General features: G+C 45.5%; 1 protein-coding gene across 14 annotated transcripts in view; it reads right to left on the bottom strand.

Moving 5' to 3' along the window:
* Positions 1–6,779: 6,779 nt before the first annotated feature.
* Positions 6,780–15,219, bottom strand: part of HTR2C (5-hydroxytryptamine receptor 2C) — a 259,463-nt gene continuing 251,023 nt past the window's right edge. For 10 of the 14 annotated variants that reach the window (XR_005259910.1, XR_005259915.1, XR_005259908.1 and 7 more), the window contains 2 exons: positions 8,274–14,087; positions 6,780–8,049 (listed from right to left, as the gene is read on the bottom strand). Coding sequence is in view for 1 of the 14 variants with exons in the window: in XM_038164795.1 (XP_038020723.1) it covers positions 13,255–14,087 (833 nt within the window). In the remaining 13 variants the exon portion in view is untranslated. Of the gene's footprint in view, positions 14,088–15,219 lie in introns of all 14 variants that reach the window. The other 4 variants (XR_005259905.1, XR_005259906.1, XR_005259904.1 and 1 more) reach the window with 4 other exon arrangements.

Below are 15,219 nucleotides of genomic sequence, written 5' to 3'. Positions count from 1 at the left end.
TTTAGGAATAATTCCCTATGATGATGATAGAAAAAAAATATTTTAAAAGCATCACTGGATGGGATGCCCTTTCCAAGCCCATTCTGTGTTTTTTTGCTTGAAGAACTAACCAAGGCAAACACAGGGGTTCAGTGTGGTTTCATTTCATCAGAACAACCCTGAAAATGTATTTTCTTGAAGGAGCATTTATTCAAAAGGGGAATTTCTAATGAACAGTGGAAGCTCAGAGAGAAAATCAAGTTTGTGTCAATCAGCTATGTAAAGAGCCATACCAATCCAATCAGAAACAAAACAGCACAGCAAGTGTTGTCAGATGCTAGCAGTTGGATGTCTTACACATCCAACTGCAAAATTATTAAATCACTATCAGCTGCTTCCACTGCTAAATGGGCAACAGCCCAGTGTAATTTGGGGAGCAACCTAAGGAGGAAAGAACCAGAAAAAAATAGAAAAAGATCAGTGCAGGGACTGAAGCAGAAATGAAGTTTCATGGTTGCTGCAATTCTGCTGAGACACAACCTCTGTCTCTACTGTCTCCTGGGCAGCCACCATAGGATGCCTTTACTTTGAAAAATACCTGTGAGCATGCACTGGGCATGGATTTTCAGAACTGCTATCAGGCCTCTGATGTTCTGCCAGACTCCTAAACAGTTAAAATATCTACTAAAACCACGTGAGTGCGTTGTGAACGTCCCCAAGGGAAAAAGTAGGGCAGGCAGCCAAGCCCAGCCTGTTGTCCTGGCTACATCTGGTGCAATATCACCTACTTTATCAGGTGGGAATGCTGGGCAAGGCATTTGGATTGGGGCAAATACTGCAGCAGCCCCAGCCTGCTGGATGGGTTTAAACTGGGCTAAAGCTTCTAGTCCAATTTTACCCAAAATAAAGTAAGAAGGGAAGAAGAATTAAAGTGCATGGGTGCAAGTAAGAGAGAGCAAAGGAAAGGCTGTTGTACCTCCACAGCTAGAACTCACCCCAAAAAAGATCAAAGCTATTTCAGTAACCACAAAATATAAAAGTTAGGCTGAAGCCTGCCTAGAAACCTGCCTAGTAACAGAGTGATAAATTAAGTACATCTACTTATGGTATCTGTATGCTGCAGCTTCACAGGAGCACTTAGGTGAGGAAAGCTGGGCTTGGCCCCAGTGCAGGGCTCCCTGCTCCCCAAACTCATCGCTGCAGAGGGTCCTCACTGCAGCAGCAGCAAAACACCTCCCTCCTGCTTTCTCACAGTGGTACATCTGCAGAATTTGAAAAATCCAGCCCTAATAGATGGCACTCGCCTTCCTACCATCCAGAACCTTGCTAGAATTTCAGTAGTGGTTTTTCATCCTGTGAATTTATCCTTATAGAATAAATATACAGAATTTTATCCTGTTCTTTATCCTTATAGAATTACCAAATTCTATAAGGATATAAATATATATAAATATATATATTATATATATAAATATATATTTTTTATATATATATATATATATATAAATATATATATATAAATACCAAAGTATTTCTTTCACACAGTTGTCTCATGAGAGTGTTTTAATCCATTTGCTGTAGTTCATAATTAATATTTTTAGTAAAGCACTTTTAAAATCCCTCTTTTGGCATGCTCTGCTCTTATTGTTCCCAGCTCATGTCTGGGTTCCACGTATTTTTACCAACTAAGCTCCACATGTTTGGTGAGACATGTCTTTGTCTTTGCATACCCATGAGTTTAGAGTCTTCTTTCTGTCTTTCACTGATAAAGTCTTAGAGCCATTTGTTGAAGAATAAACCCAACTTTTCCTACACAGCTTTTTTCTCCCTAGAGAATGTCAATACTTGTCACACATACAAAAGCACGGTCCCGTACATGCTGCAAGGAAATGCAAAATCCTTTTAGTCTGTCATATTCTGGCTGCTTTTGGGAAGTAGCAAAACAGGGAAGAGGAACACCAAGGTCTTTGAACTCAAAACTCACCCTTCTTCTCTCACTGAGGTATATTTTCAAGGTGCCAGCAAGAGAATAATTTGAAAATCAACTTACATTCTGTTTCCTCATATCCATCCTCATATTTTTTAATTTTTTCTGAGTGGCGTCTCAGTACAAGTGTTTCAACCACTACAACTTGACACAAAGCAAGGCTGACTTAGGAACATAGGAATTTCCAGCTGAACATGAGAAGGAACTTCTTTACCATGAGGGGGACAGAGCACTGGAACAGGCTGTCCAGAGAGGTTGTGGAGTGTCCTTTGGAGATATTCAAAAGTTGTCAAGACACAATCCTGACTAAAGAGCACTTGAGGACCCTGCTTGAGAGAGGTTTGAACAAGATGAGCTCCAGTGTTCCCTCCCAGACTTGCCCATTCTGCGAACTCTCAGGAACTCTTTAGTCCTCCTGCACTCGAGGAAGTGAAAAGGTGGATGTTGGATCTCACCGGCTGAGGCATCTCTGCTGAAATTTTCCATCTTGTACAGGTGCTAGAAATTCCATGGCCACTGGGTGTCAGCATCTGTGCTTGGATGCAGAGGACATGGAAAGCAGGTGCAGCATCATACTGCCAGAATTTGGTATTTAGTGCATGAAAATGAAACAGAAAGGATAATGTCTCTGTCACCCTAAGGAAGAGGAGTCTTGTTCTTTCTGTCCTGCGAAGCAGAGACGTGTCACAGCTTTGCCCCATCATTCAGCTCTGGTGTGACCGAGGGGTAACCTCACCTTGTGCCTTGTGGCATTGTGCCCATAGCCCAGTGCTGCTCCACTGATCAGATCTGGGTCCCCCAGGGCATGTGTCCGCCAAAACCAGCCCCTGCCACTGCCCTCCCCCATGCTCGTGCCACTGAGCGCCCACAGAAAGGTCCCATCAGCCCAAACTGGTCTGACCATGCCCTGCTGTGTGCCCCTGCCTCACTGGCAGCCGCTCCTGCACCCCTGAGCCCCCACGGATCTCAGCACCCACCCCTGAGCCACTGCAGGCATCTTGGAAGGACAACACAGCCCTTCTGGTGGCAGCTTCTACACTTCAAGGCTTTGGGACTGCAGCAGCTAATTATTTAATCTGAAATCTAAAAAGCCTCACAGGCCATGGCAGGTTTGCAGCTTGCTGCCTTGTGTGGCATTTGTACATTTGAGAGCGTTGTCACCCTCTTTATTTCTCTGTAGAATCTAAATTTTCTCAGGAGGGTCTCTGGTTTTCACAGCTTCAAGGCAAGCAAATACAGCTGATGCATGTGCTTGACAGAACAATTTGAGGCAACATATTGTGGCTGAGCTGTCTGAACAGCTGAAATGGCTCTGCAAACTGTCTGTGTCAAGATACCCTTCCCAGAGCACAGAGAGATAAAACAACCAGCTGAAAAATGACACACCACAAGGCTTAGCCCAAACTGAGGATTCACGTCCCTGCCATTCTGGGCTGCTTGCCTCCTGTGTGGATCTGCATCCAGACACAACACAGGACTGCTACATCCAGGAAATAAAATGCCATTTCAGCAAGTCTCACACCATCAGACATACTACAAAAAAAAATTAAAATATTAAACATGGCTTTGATATTTCGTTTCTTGATGGATCTGCCCAGGAAACAATCTCAGTGTTTAGGTGGGTATCAGCCCAGGGAGGGCTGAGTGTGGGTACTTCCTTAGGCTGGGAGGCTGGATGAGCATGGTGGCAGTGCTGCACTCCTCTGGGAGTGCAGGGACAGCAAGGACAGCCTGCACAGCACCTCTGACTTCTCTGAGATGCCAAATGAGGTTGCTTTGCCTTGCCTTTGATGGAAGCTCTGAAAGGTTCCTGCAGTTGCAGTGAGGAGGTTTGAGCCAAGGCCATTAGAGATCATCCACAAAGGATGGGCTTTGTTTCCTTGCCTGAGAAGCTGTGAATGGAGGTGACAAAGACATGTCACACCTTTGGTGTGCTTGGAGGTCACACCTCACCAAAGCACCAGGAATTATTTTCATTTGGGGAAAAATAAGTACTTAATATCAGGGTTGGTTTTTTTTTAAGCAAACCAGAGAACACCTTCCTTTAATGTTATCTAGCTATCATTGTGATTTAAAAACAAAGAAAGAGTGGCAGAACACTCTTCACTGGAATTCATGCAGTAATGGAGAAAACATGCATAGCAAACAGACATGCAGAGCCTGATCTTCCCAGGGGTTAGAGCGTCCCTCCAAGGCTGCTCTTGGCCATGTCACCTACCCCAAGCACCCTCCATGCATGGCCATGGCACACAGGTGACAGCAAGCAGATGCCAGCAGTGTTAAACCACTCAGAGCAACAGCTGTCCTGCAGGACACACAAACTGCAGCAGCACACACAGATGTGAAGCTGCTTTAAATGTTAACAAATGCAACCAGGCAGTGGTCTAACATGTAGGTGAGTGTAACACGGCATGGTTACAGAAAATTTACACAGGAGAAGGAAACAGACAGCAGACATAGCATCCCATACTGTCTCTAGGTACCCAAACATCCTTTGTACCCCCACAGGGTCTGACTGCAGAGCCAGAGCTGCCCAGGGAGGCTGAGAGAGCCATGGTGCCACCAAGAGGTCCCCAACCAATGCATGAAGCCCAGAAGAGAATAGTCCTTGCCTTTTATCTGATGATGTTCCAGCTCCTACCTGTTGAAATGGAAATATGTCCCAGCCTTTGGGACTCTCAAATTGATCTTGGCTGGTAGCTGCCCAGAACTTTGTGCCCGTGATGCCAATTTGTTTAGAAACACTCGTGCTGAGAAAACAATAACCCAGTTGCCTGCCAGGTTCAGCAAAGTTCACTTTTAACAACAGAGCTTAAAAGGCCAATAGCACAATTTACCTAACTGAAGAAAAAGCATGGAGTTCCTGGCTACAGCAACAAAGAGAAGTGTTTTTTAAAAGCCAGGCAGTGCAGGCACAAAGCAGGCTCAGCCCTGGAAGTTTCTCAGTAGTGTTTGCTCAACCACACCAGCTGAAGGCAGACCAAAAGGACACTACCTCCATGCTGTTGCTCTCCTGAGCAGACTCCAGTAACACTGAATGTCCATGGAAATGCTGTTTTATAAAACAAAACACACTTTTGTGACTGCATGCAGCCAGGCTTGGGCTAGCCAAGCTGGTTGATTCTGGATGCTTCTGAGAATGCAAGTGAAATATTGCTTCATAGAACTTGGGGCTGGGCCGGGGCTGGGAACATTCAGCCTTTGCCATGCCTTGACTTCATGCTGTCCTGCGTGTGGGAGTTGCACTGACTTGGCATGGCCTCTCCTGCCTTCCTCCAAAATTGTAGCATTTTTTGTGGCTTTGCTAGGACTTGGAAGAATCATAGCCCAAAAATAGTGTTCTCTCTTTGGGATGTTTGTTCCTCCCACACTTTGGGAGGTGACTCTGGGGTGGTGCTGCTGTGCAGATGGCTGGCTTGGTGCCTGAGCTCTGCCAAGCCAGAGGATGAGGACAAATGGGCTGACCTGGGCCCTCCTGCTGTGCCTGTGGGATAAATCCCTGTGTGAATGCAAGAGCTGAGCCCTCAATAAGCATTTCAGTTCCTGCTACTGCTGCCTCACCAGGAAATGCAGTCCCAGGCTGGAATACCCCATTTGTTGGAAGCCTGCATCTATTTCCTACTTTATTTCCACCCTTTCTGTATATCAATGCCTTTCTCCAGCCTAAGTAGCTCCTCCCTCTCCTTAGTCAGAACAAGCACTCCCTGATATCCTGATGGAGAGGTTTTTTTCACCCATCTTTGTCTGCTAGGAGGAAAAAGCCAAGGTTTCTGCTCCCTTCTCGTAAGACACCCTGCCTGGCCTTGTGTCCTCACACTGTGCCTACCACCAGGGCTGCGGCTCAGGCCCAACACCCAGTCCCACCTATTCTCTAAACAAACATGACAACTGCCTACAGACCAACAGAGAACTACATTCATTTACCCTCAAGGGGTAAAGGAAGCCCACAAGTCCTGCCCTGGTGTGCTGCACAGTCAGAGCTCATTCCTGCACTTCGCTAAGGCCAGCACGGGACAGCCTGGGGCAGGATCAGGGCAGCTTTCTCCTCACAACACCCAGAGAAGGTACAAGAGAGAGCAAATGCTCCCTTGAGAGTTATCCCATGTATTGTTACATTTTAGTTAAATGGTATGCTCTGTCTCACCCCTCGAAAATGTAGGGTTTATTCCAAGCTGTGATCCTCCCTGCAGTATCATGTGTCTGTAATCCCATTGGCCCAAGTCTGATTCCGCGCACACTTTGAATCTCCCTGTGAAGCTGTGCGAGGGAGACAAAGTCCTTTCTCTTGGCTCCTTTTCTTCCCAGGTTCTCCCTCTCTCCCCCTCCCTCCCCCTTTCCCCCTTCTCCCTCAGAAACCATGCTGCTCCTGGGGGTGGGACCCCCAGTAAGCCCTCATCTAATCAGCACCCTCAGAAACCGTGTGGAGTTTCCTTGCCTGCCTGCTGCTACCAGCGAACGTACAGCTTAGGGGGCCCCCCAGGACCCCCGAACGAAAAGCAACAGTCCTACCCATGCTCCAGCCTTGGGGCTGGAATGCTTCAGGGTTTAGCTTTTCTATTTTTCACATTCTGTGCTGCTTTAGTGTGTACTTCCGAGCTTCATATTAGGAGGTGGTGAGCTCTCTGCACAGAGCAGGGAGACAAAACAATTCCTTCTCCAGCTGGGGACCAAGGACAAATGATCCAAATCTCAGGCCCAAGAGCACAAACAACGTGGGCTGGAGAGAGAAAAACAAGCAGGATGGGACTTGATAACCTAAAGCTGTAATTGGACAATTAACTCCAAGATGCAAATGGAGCAGAACTGATAAAAGTGAGAGACCCTGTGACCAGGTGTCCATTTTGTGACCATTTTGGTTCATCTTGGGTGCAGCCCTGGCTGGGCTCTTGTGCTGCCCAAGGTGCATCCATTGAGGCTTTTTGATAAATCCCTATTTTAATCTTTAACTGTATCCAGTCTCTCTTCTAGGTCAGCTTTCACAAGGCATCAGCTATGCTGCAAAAAGAAAAGGAGGGGAGCACTTAGCTGAGGGGGCCAGACCTTGCCATGGCTTCACAGGTGAGTCACTGTGACCTGTGGAGATAGGGAGGGACATGAACCACTGGTGCCTGCAGGGCAGGAACCCCCAACACCCTTGAGATCTCTGCTAGGCAATTGCTCTTACCTGTTGCTTTGAGCAGTGTCATGATGTTTGGGAAGGCTCCACGGGAGAGGCACTGAAAATCCTCCTCCTCCCCAAATGTCACAGAAGAGCTGTTCTCTTTAATCAGGGAAAAGGACCCTGATTAAAATTTTCATTGTCTTTGATGAGCATCCATCACTGGCTCCCACCTGTCCTTCTGCAGGAGGAGACACCAACAGCAGCAGCACACACAGATGTAAAGCTGCTCTAAATTTTAACAAATGTAACCAGGCAGTGGTCTAACAGGCACTGTTTTCAGATTTTTTTTTTGTGTATCAGAAAGTTAAATCATTCAAAATGCCACAATTAGATCCCATTAATCATATACATTGGATAATCTGGCTGTATTTTAATAAACATTAATTTATCCAATATACAATTCAAGCACAGGAAAATTCAGAACAGTGGATTTAACATGCCCCTGTGTGGTGCTGCATGATTGATTTTTCAAGTCACCTAAGTGTTGGTACCAACTAGAGTCACAAAGCAGCTACCATTGTCCCAGGAAACTGCTGGGGAAATTGCATTTATCTGCTACAAGGTCTTTGGCTTTTGGGGAAGCAGAACATAAGACAACATTAATGAGATGATATACAGAAGAAGGATTGCTCCAGAGTCTCAATTTTCCACAATAATTTGTCACCCACTGCCTGCTGTGAGCAGTCTGTGTAAATCTCTTGTTGTCACCACCTCAAAGCCACCAGAGTTATTTGGCCTTTGTCACCAGTAGACACTTACCCACTTGCCGGGCCCCTGCACAGACCCTGGGAGCTGTGGCCCAGGAGGATGGGCTCGTGCAACCTTTTGTGTGGTTGGAAAGGGTGGAGTGAATCCTGGGAGTATGGGACACGCTGTGCTGGTCCTGAGACAGGAATCCTCCTGGAGGGACCATGTGGGAGATCTGGACAGAGCAGAAACCCTGCTGTTGCCACACTCCCTGCACATGTACCCACACACCCTCCTGCTGTCAGCACAACCTGGCATTTAGGACAGTCTTAAGCAAATTTTTTCAGTGCATAGCTCATGCACTTGACTTCATTAAAGACATTCTGGTGTGGTTCTTTAATCAGCAAGTGAGCCTCATTGCATTGATTGTCTGTAGTGTATAGATCTAAAATCCCTCACCTGAAGCCTCTCCATCTCCATGTTGTTGTAGGGTTGCAGTATCCCTGCAGAGCTGAGAGGGAATGGCACATCCCGTGGATGTTTTCGGACAGCTTCAGAGCACAGGTTTCAGTGTGTGCAAAAGCAAACAAGCAGACCTGAGACTTAGAGAAAAATGGGGGAGAGACAAAACAGATAATAACAACTTCATAGTTAAAAATGAAAAAAAAAAAGCTTTTTTTTTTATGCATGCACCCCCACAAACTACATTATCACTGGAACAGCCCCCATCTGACAATCACACCAGCAGGTACATCTGATGTCCCCATCACAGGTTTCCTCCCCAGCTTTTCAGATACTCCCATTTTTTCAAGGGAAGAATAAAGTCTGATGCCATCTGTGGCTCTCTGGGGTCGCTGAGATGTGTGCACACATCTGTCTAGCTCCGTCCTTCTGCTTCACCTGCACAAGGTTTGGTGCTCTTTTGTGTGCCTTTTCCTAGGAAAAAGCCTCTGATGCCTTTTCCACCCCTGAAATGGAGACAAAGCCAAGTGCAGTTGCTGGCATGCAGCTATCCTAATGATACTGTGACACAGGGAGGAAAGCCATCCAAGAGACATCTGCTCCTGTATCACATGACAGGCTCTGCTTTTGGAATGCACAATTTGTCTGCCACAGTATCGCACACCCTTCAGTAGCTCAAAGTGAAATGGTATTTCTGAAGGGCTGATTGCAGTTTGCTTTTCTTCCTTAAAACATGTTTCTTCTTTGCATTTTTTCTCTCATGTCTCCAACACCTTGGATGGTGACTGGGAAGAGCACCAGGCACACTCCACATCACTGATGAAATTCTTCACAGGGCTGTCCAGAAGAAAGTCTCTAAGGATTGACATGAGTGTCTCTGCAGAGAAAACAGCAAGAACCACACTGCTCACAGTGCTTACTCACACATTGCCTCACATTTACATCTCTAAATTATCACTCAGATGAAAACTATTGAAGACTCACAGTTCTTCAGACAATAAAGAGCTGTGCTGAGGTGGGATGCCTTAGGACCCCTCAGCATTGGCTCTGAATCTTGTCACCTCCCAAATGCCACAGCCTCTGGGTAGCTGCTCTTCAGCAAGCACAGGATGGGAGGAGCTGACCTTCTCCTCAAAGCACAGTCTGTGAGGCACACACGGGTCCCCAAAGCCACCACGGCTGATCCCATGGATGCTGTGCCCCAGACCTGGCTGTGCGGGGTAGCATGGAACAGATGCAGATGAGCAGCTCAGGTCTAGAAACCAGGCTGCCCAGTCACAGATTTGTGCCTGAACACCACAGCCAGCCTTGCTTCTGACCCTGGGCAAAGACTGCAAGCCTCTACAGCACAGGACGATGCCAGCTCTGACCTGGGCTGCCCCCAGAGCAGATTGCCCAGTTCCAGTCCAAGAGGGTGGTCCGTGTGCTGGAGCAGAGCCCCTGCACGTGTGCTGTCCCACAGGCAGCCAGCCTGCATGGCTCCATCTGGTTTGGGAAACAAAGCAGCCAGCACATCTCAGCCTCCAACCATTTCCAAGGAACTATCTTCACTTCTTCAGTCCAAATCAAAGCAAAAGACTGCCACAGACACTATTTGTGAGACAAAACCATACCTGAGCTGGGATTTGAGGACTCACACAAAGCTTCCAGCAGGTGTTCCCACAAGACAGCCCCAGGCAGGGCTTCTGGAAGCACCACCACAGTTAATGGTTACATCTCAGGAGAAGCAAAGGAGCTGTGAGAACAACCTGACTTTGGTTAAGTTTCAGAAAAATAAATCAGTTCTTCAAATTCACATAGTTAAAAAAAATTAAATTTTAACAGTTGTTACTGAAGGGGAGCTATCACTGCTTTCATATTTAACAAGTTTTGGGGTTTGGAGTATTGGGACTTTTGCTGACACTAATTCCTGTGATTAAGCAGCTATGGGCCATACTTCAAGTATAGGTCCTTATCGTCCTTTTTTTGTTGTTGGTTTGGTTTATGGTCAGGACATATTTTAACTGGGGACAGATGAAAGAAAGAGAGGGCATGTTGACTTATTTATTTTCTGATAGATCATGAAAAAAAAAAAAAAGAAGAATGATGAAACCAACAGACCTTTCTTTAATAAATTAATAGCAGCATCACAAAACCCTGATGTGAATGACCCAAAGAAAGCTGGGTATATGACAGTATTTAACCATTCAGAGAAATGTTCTCCCCTGCTGGCTGGGAGGAACACAGGCGCTGTAAGGCAGTCAGTCCCCTTGGCTCTTCATCCAGACAAGAGATGGACATCAGAACAGGTCCAGCTGAGGTTGGCATATTTACAGTTCTGGTGCTGAATTTTTTTAAAAACACTTATAAAAATTCTGAAAATTCTCTGTTCAATTCTCATTATTTACATCCAAATGTAGCAGGTTCCCTTTTTGCCCATACAACAGAACTGGCAAGGAGACATGAAGGCTCCCATGCGAAGACAATGCCTGTGTGAACAATGCCTGTGTTACACTGAGCTCCAGCTTGAAAATGAGCTATTCACACAGCTTACACATGTGCTAGAAGCTACTGTAATTCAACTTATTGCCAAATGCTTTCAAAGTCTGAGGTTCTGAAAGAGATATATATATATATATATATATATATATATATATATATATATATATATATAGACACACACACACACATACGTGTATGGAAGAGATGTGCTATACATTCACTCAAAGGGGAAAAAAATAAAATGCACTATGATTTTTTTGATTTTTCCTTTTTTTCTGATTTTTCTGATTTTTCTGATTTTTTTGTACTTTTTGAGATAATAAAATCTGACTCAGGGTAAAGGGCAGTTGCTGTGTCTCTGGCCAGTGGTTTTCCTGCTGATTACCTGACCTTTTTGGAGAGGCAAGTGGATTCCCAAGAATTCAAGCCCATGGTGGTATCTGCAGGCTGGCACATGGAGCAGCTCTGCTGCCTTCTGCAAGCAGTGAGCTGCACTTTGCACTGGGATACCTCATCTGCCTGCAGGGAAGTACTATGGATTTATCCCAGGAGGGGATGAGGGAGAAAAGAAGATCACCTTCAGTGCATCATTCTGGGATCAACCCAGCAGCAGATACAACCCAAATGTTGTGTTTTAGTAGTGGCCTCAGCAAGGTTGTAGCGGCACACAGCCATGCAGCAACACCTCAAGCACTGGCAGAATATTCCAGTTCTTCTATGAGTTAGTTTTAATGGAATGAACACAACAAGCTGAGAGTACAAGCAATTCATGTAGATAAAATGTGATTTATCCATGCCTAGTGTAAGCGTCTGTGTTCTGACAATTATCTTAGCCAGAGGCTGTCAGTGATGCTAAATGCATCCATGTTAGATGGGCACTGCAGCATCTGTGTAGTAGTTAATGAAGATATAAAAACCTTATGGGTGATATCTGGTATTAGACAATACTCCACATAAGGAAATCTGCATGAGAGACATCACCCCAGAGGCACAGTGCTAGAAAGACACAGTGCCTTGGAGGGTTTGTGTACACAGGAATGCAGAGGAAAATTAATTCAAATTATACATGGTGTGTATTAAAAGCAGATTACTTAAAATACATTCAATCCCAATGTGGATGCTTTCATTAAAGATGTAAGTGGTGTTAATATGATATACTCTAATTTACTTTGGGAGTGAAATGGAATAAATCAAATTTTAAAGTTACTCCAGATTCATACTCCATGCAGACTAGCTGCAGGTCTGCTTCCCTGCTGTCCCTGGTCACCATTTGCTTTAGAACTGTGTCACCAGCAAATGATTCCAGTCACATGCTCTGTTCAGCTCTGCCCACCCCCTCCTGAGACAGAAGCAGGGACCCTCTCTTGCTTCTCTCTCCAGCATTGCCCAGGCAGGCACATCCTGCTGCTCACAGCCTGACCCTGGCCAACACCACACACAGAGAACCTTCTGCTCTGTGCCCAAAGCAGGGTTCTGTCACCAGCCCTGGGCTGGAAAATAAAAGCAAATGCCAAACCAGCTAAAGAATAAAGATGTGAGGAGTGAGAAGAGCAGAGATTTGGGCTCTTCCAAAGCCGGAGTGCTCTTCTTCAGACAGGCCAAAGCCCCTGGTCCTCCAGCAATCTGTGAAGGCAGTGCTGGCCACACAGCCTGCTCCACCCCAGAGCTGATGGTTATCTGCAAGACCAGAGGAGGGCTTTTAATGAATCCTAGGCCTTCCATTTACTGGATGTTTGAACTTGATAAGTGGGCATCACTCTGCTTCTCATGCTTCTTCTCCAGCCCAAGTGATCCCAGCCAGAACTGCAAAACCACATTCCCTTCCTTTCTTAGGGGAGCCAGAGCCTCCTGAGGGACAGAAAGGAAACAGCAGGATTGGAGAGGGAGCCAGAATCTAACAAATCTAACCACTTGCAATCTTGAAGTGCAAGATTGGCCCAGTATGGCAGAAGCCACTACACATAACAGGACATGTCTGGCCAGGCGCCTGCATGGCCACTACGCTGTTGTGATGTCTCTCTGCCAGGTTTCTGTAAAGTCTTTACACGGCACAAATAGGGGGAAGGATTTAAAGTACATATTTACTGTCAACTTGAAAAAGGAAGTTATACTGACCAAGTCTAATAGCATGTATTTGATATATAACTATTAACGTGCCATTCTGGACTCCAGCAAATTCCACCTGAGATAAATATTCAGCATTTTTGTTCATGCACTGGAAGAAGAATTCAAACATTTTGTCCATGACATATGCAAAGTAACTAATAGTTCTGATCTAGTATTAACAGTAAATATAGAACCTTAAACTTCACTGCAGTATATTAATATATATTATTTTAAGTACTGGACTGGAAAGACAACTCTTTTTTCTCTTTAGAAAAACCAAAAGCTTTGTTCAGAGTGCAATATTTACATAGTCCTTTGACCGACACTTACATTTTTACACAATATATTTTGGCTACGGATACACCGTAGCAAAGGTCTATGAGAGTCACTTTTACACACAGCTCACTCGTTCACTTACAACATTACAGCTGTTTATGGAGAGCTCTGAAGTCCCTGGTTGCATCTCAAGGCCCTCCTCAGCTTCATCTAGTTCCATGCTATTGAACTCATTGCCATTTCGATAACTGGTTAAAGTCAGGTCTTTCCCATATAAAGCTGTTGAAGCCACGTTCAGACACTGGTTCTGCCGCAGTGCTGATTTTTTCCCGGGCCTATACTGGCAGCGGATGTAATTGGAGAAAGCCCTGCGGTAGGTTTTGTTGAAGAGGGTGTACACCAGGGGATTGACCCCAGAGCACACGTACCCCACCCAAACAAACACATCCAGGAGCTCACTCAACAGGTCTTTATCACAGGCTTCCTTGCAAAGGACAGACATTACATTAGTGATGAAAAACGGGCACCACATGATGAGGAACAAAAAGAAGACGATGCCCAGGACCTTGGAGGCTCTTCGCTCGTTGTTGATGGACTGCATCGTTCCTTTCCGGAAAAGCACCGCCTCCTTATTTACAGGGGAGTTCAAGTGGGAGGCCCCCTCGTGATTGTGAAGCATTGAAATGTTCTCTGTGTTGTTTTCCTTCTTGAGGCAGTTCACGCTGCTCCTCCTCTGCTTGGACACCTCTCCACACATGAACACCGTGGCCTGTCTCTGCAGCACCTGGACAGTCAGGCAATACGTGATCACCATGATGATGAGGGGGATGAAGAAAGCCATGAAGGATCCAATGAGGACGAAGTTCTCATCGTTCAGGACGCAGGTCCCATTTACAAACACCCGGGAGTCATCCTGCAAACCAATGACTGGAATAGGCATGGATATCCCTAGGAAAATGAAACCAAAAAGGAGACTGTTACCTTTGGAGACAAGGCTCCAAAGAGGCAGCAGAGACAATGCAGGTCCTGCACGCATTCAGCCCACTGCCTAAAGCTTGGAAGAGAAGTCATTACTTCCAGGTAAAAGGGAAAACATCCAACTATACTCCTCGGAGCACAGCTCCAGGGTAGGACACCCTCCTCCAGGAACAGTGGCAGCTTTGCTGTGCTCCACAGCTGACTCAGTGAATGCAGCCTAGCTCCTACTTTTCTAGCGTTAATTGGAATTTGTGGGTGTAGGAAAGGCAGTCACCACTCTGCTGTGTTCCAGCTGACCACTCCATACCCACCAGTTTGAGGGGGATAGTTTGAAATCACTGTCGCAGGGTAGAAAGGAGTAAATTTTAAAGAGAAATTTTTTCAAAATTTGAAAGCACTACAGCTATGATGATTCAAAAGCAAGATTCTTACAGTAATTAAAATAACCCTGACAGAAAAATAGCCACTTTTGCATGGTATCACAGACACATGGAAGCAAAGTTCTGGATCTCAGGGCCGTTGCAGACAATCTCAGTGCAAACAGAAAGTGGTCTCTGCAAGACATCACGCAAATATTTTTCACATGTACTGAGATCCAAACTTCATCCCTTGATTTGTGAAGCCCAGTTCCACATCAGGACAGACCCAAAACCTTCCAGAAGCAACAACGTATTTTGGAATGCCACAACCTGCGTGGACAGGAAAACACATGGTGGGCCAGATCTAGTTAAAGCATCATGGGTTCATCTAGTCCTGTCTCGTGTCTTTGGCAAGTACCAGTTTAGGGCCATGGTACAAAATGGGTACAAAATGAGGCAGCTGTAAGCATTACACCTTAGAAAATTCCAAAGCAGGAATCTGCATCCAGATGTCATTTTTAAAATAATCTTTGAGAGATTTATCTTCATGATAAATCTTATGAATCCTTCATCTCATTTGTAACTCCACAATACTCAGTGGCATTCAGTTCCTCAATCTCTCTGTTTTTCATCTGAACCAAGTGTTTCTGGCTCATTTAAATTTGCTGCCTGGTAATTTCCTTTGACTCCCCTCAGTACATCTACTGTGAGAAACAGTGAATAATCACTATCTGGTCACCTTT

Source organism: Motacilla alba, chromosome 4A, assembly GCF_015832195.1.
Source record: "Motacilla alba alba isolate MOTALB_02 chromosome 4A, Motacilla_alba_V1.0_pri, whole genome shotgun sequence".
Classification (NCBI taxonomy): domain Eukaryota; kingdom Metazoa; phylum Chordata; class Aves; order Passeriformes; family Motacillidae; genus Motacilla; species Motacilla alba.
This window is presented reverse-complemented; position numbering and strand designations above follow the sequence as displayed.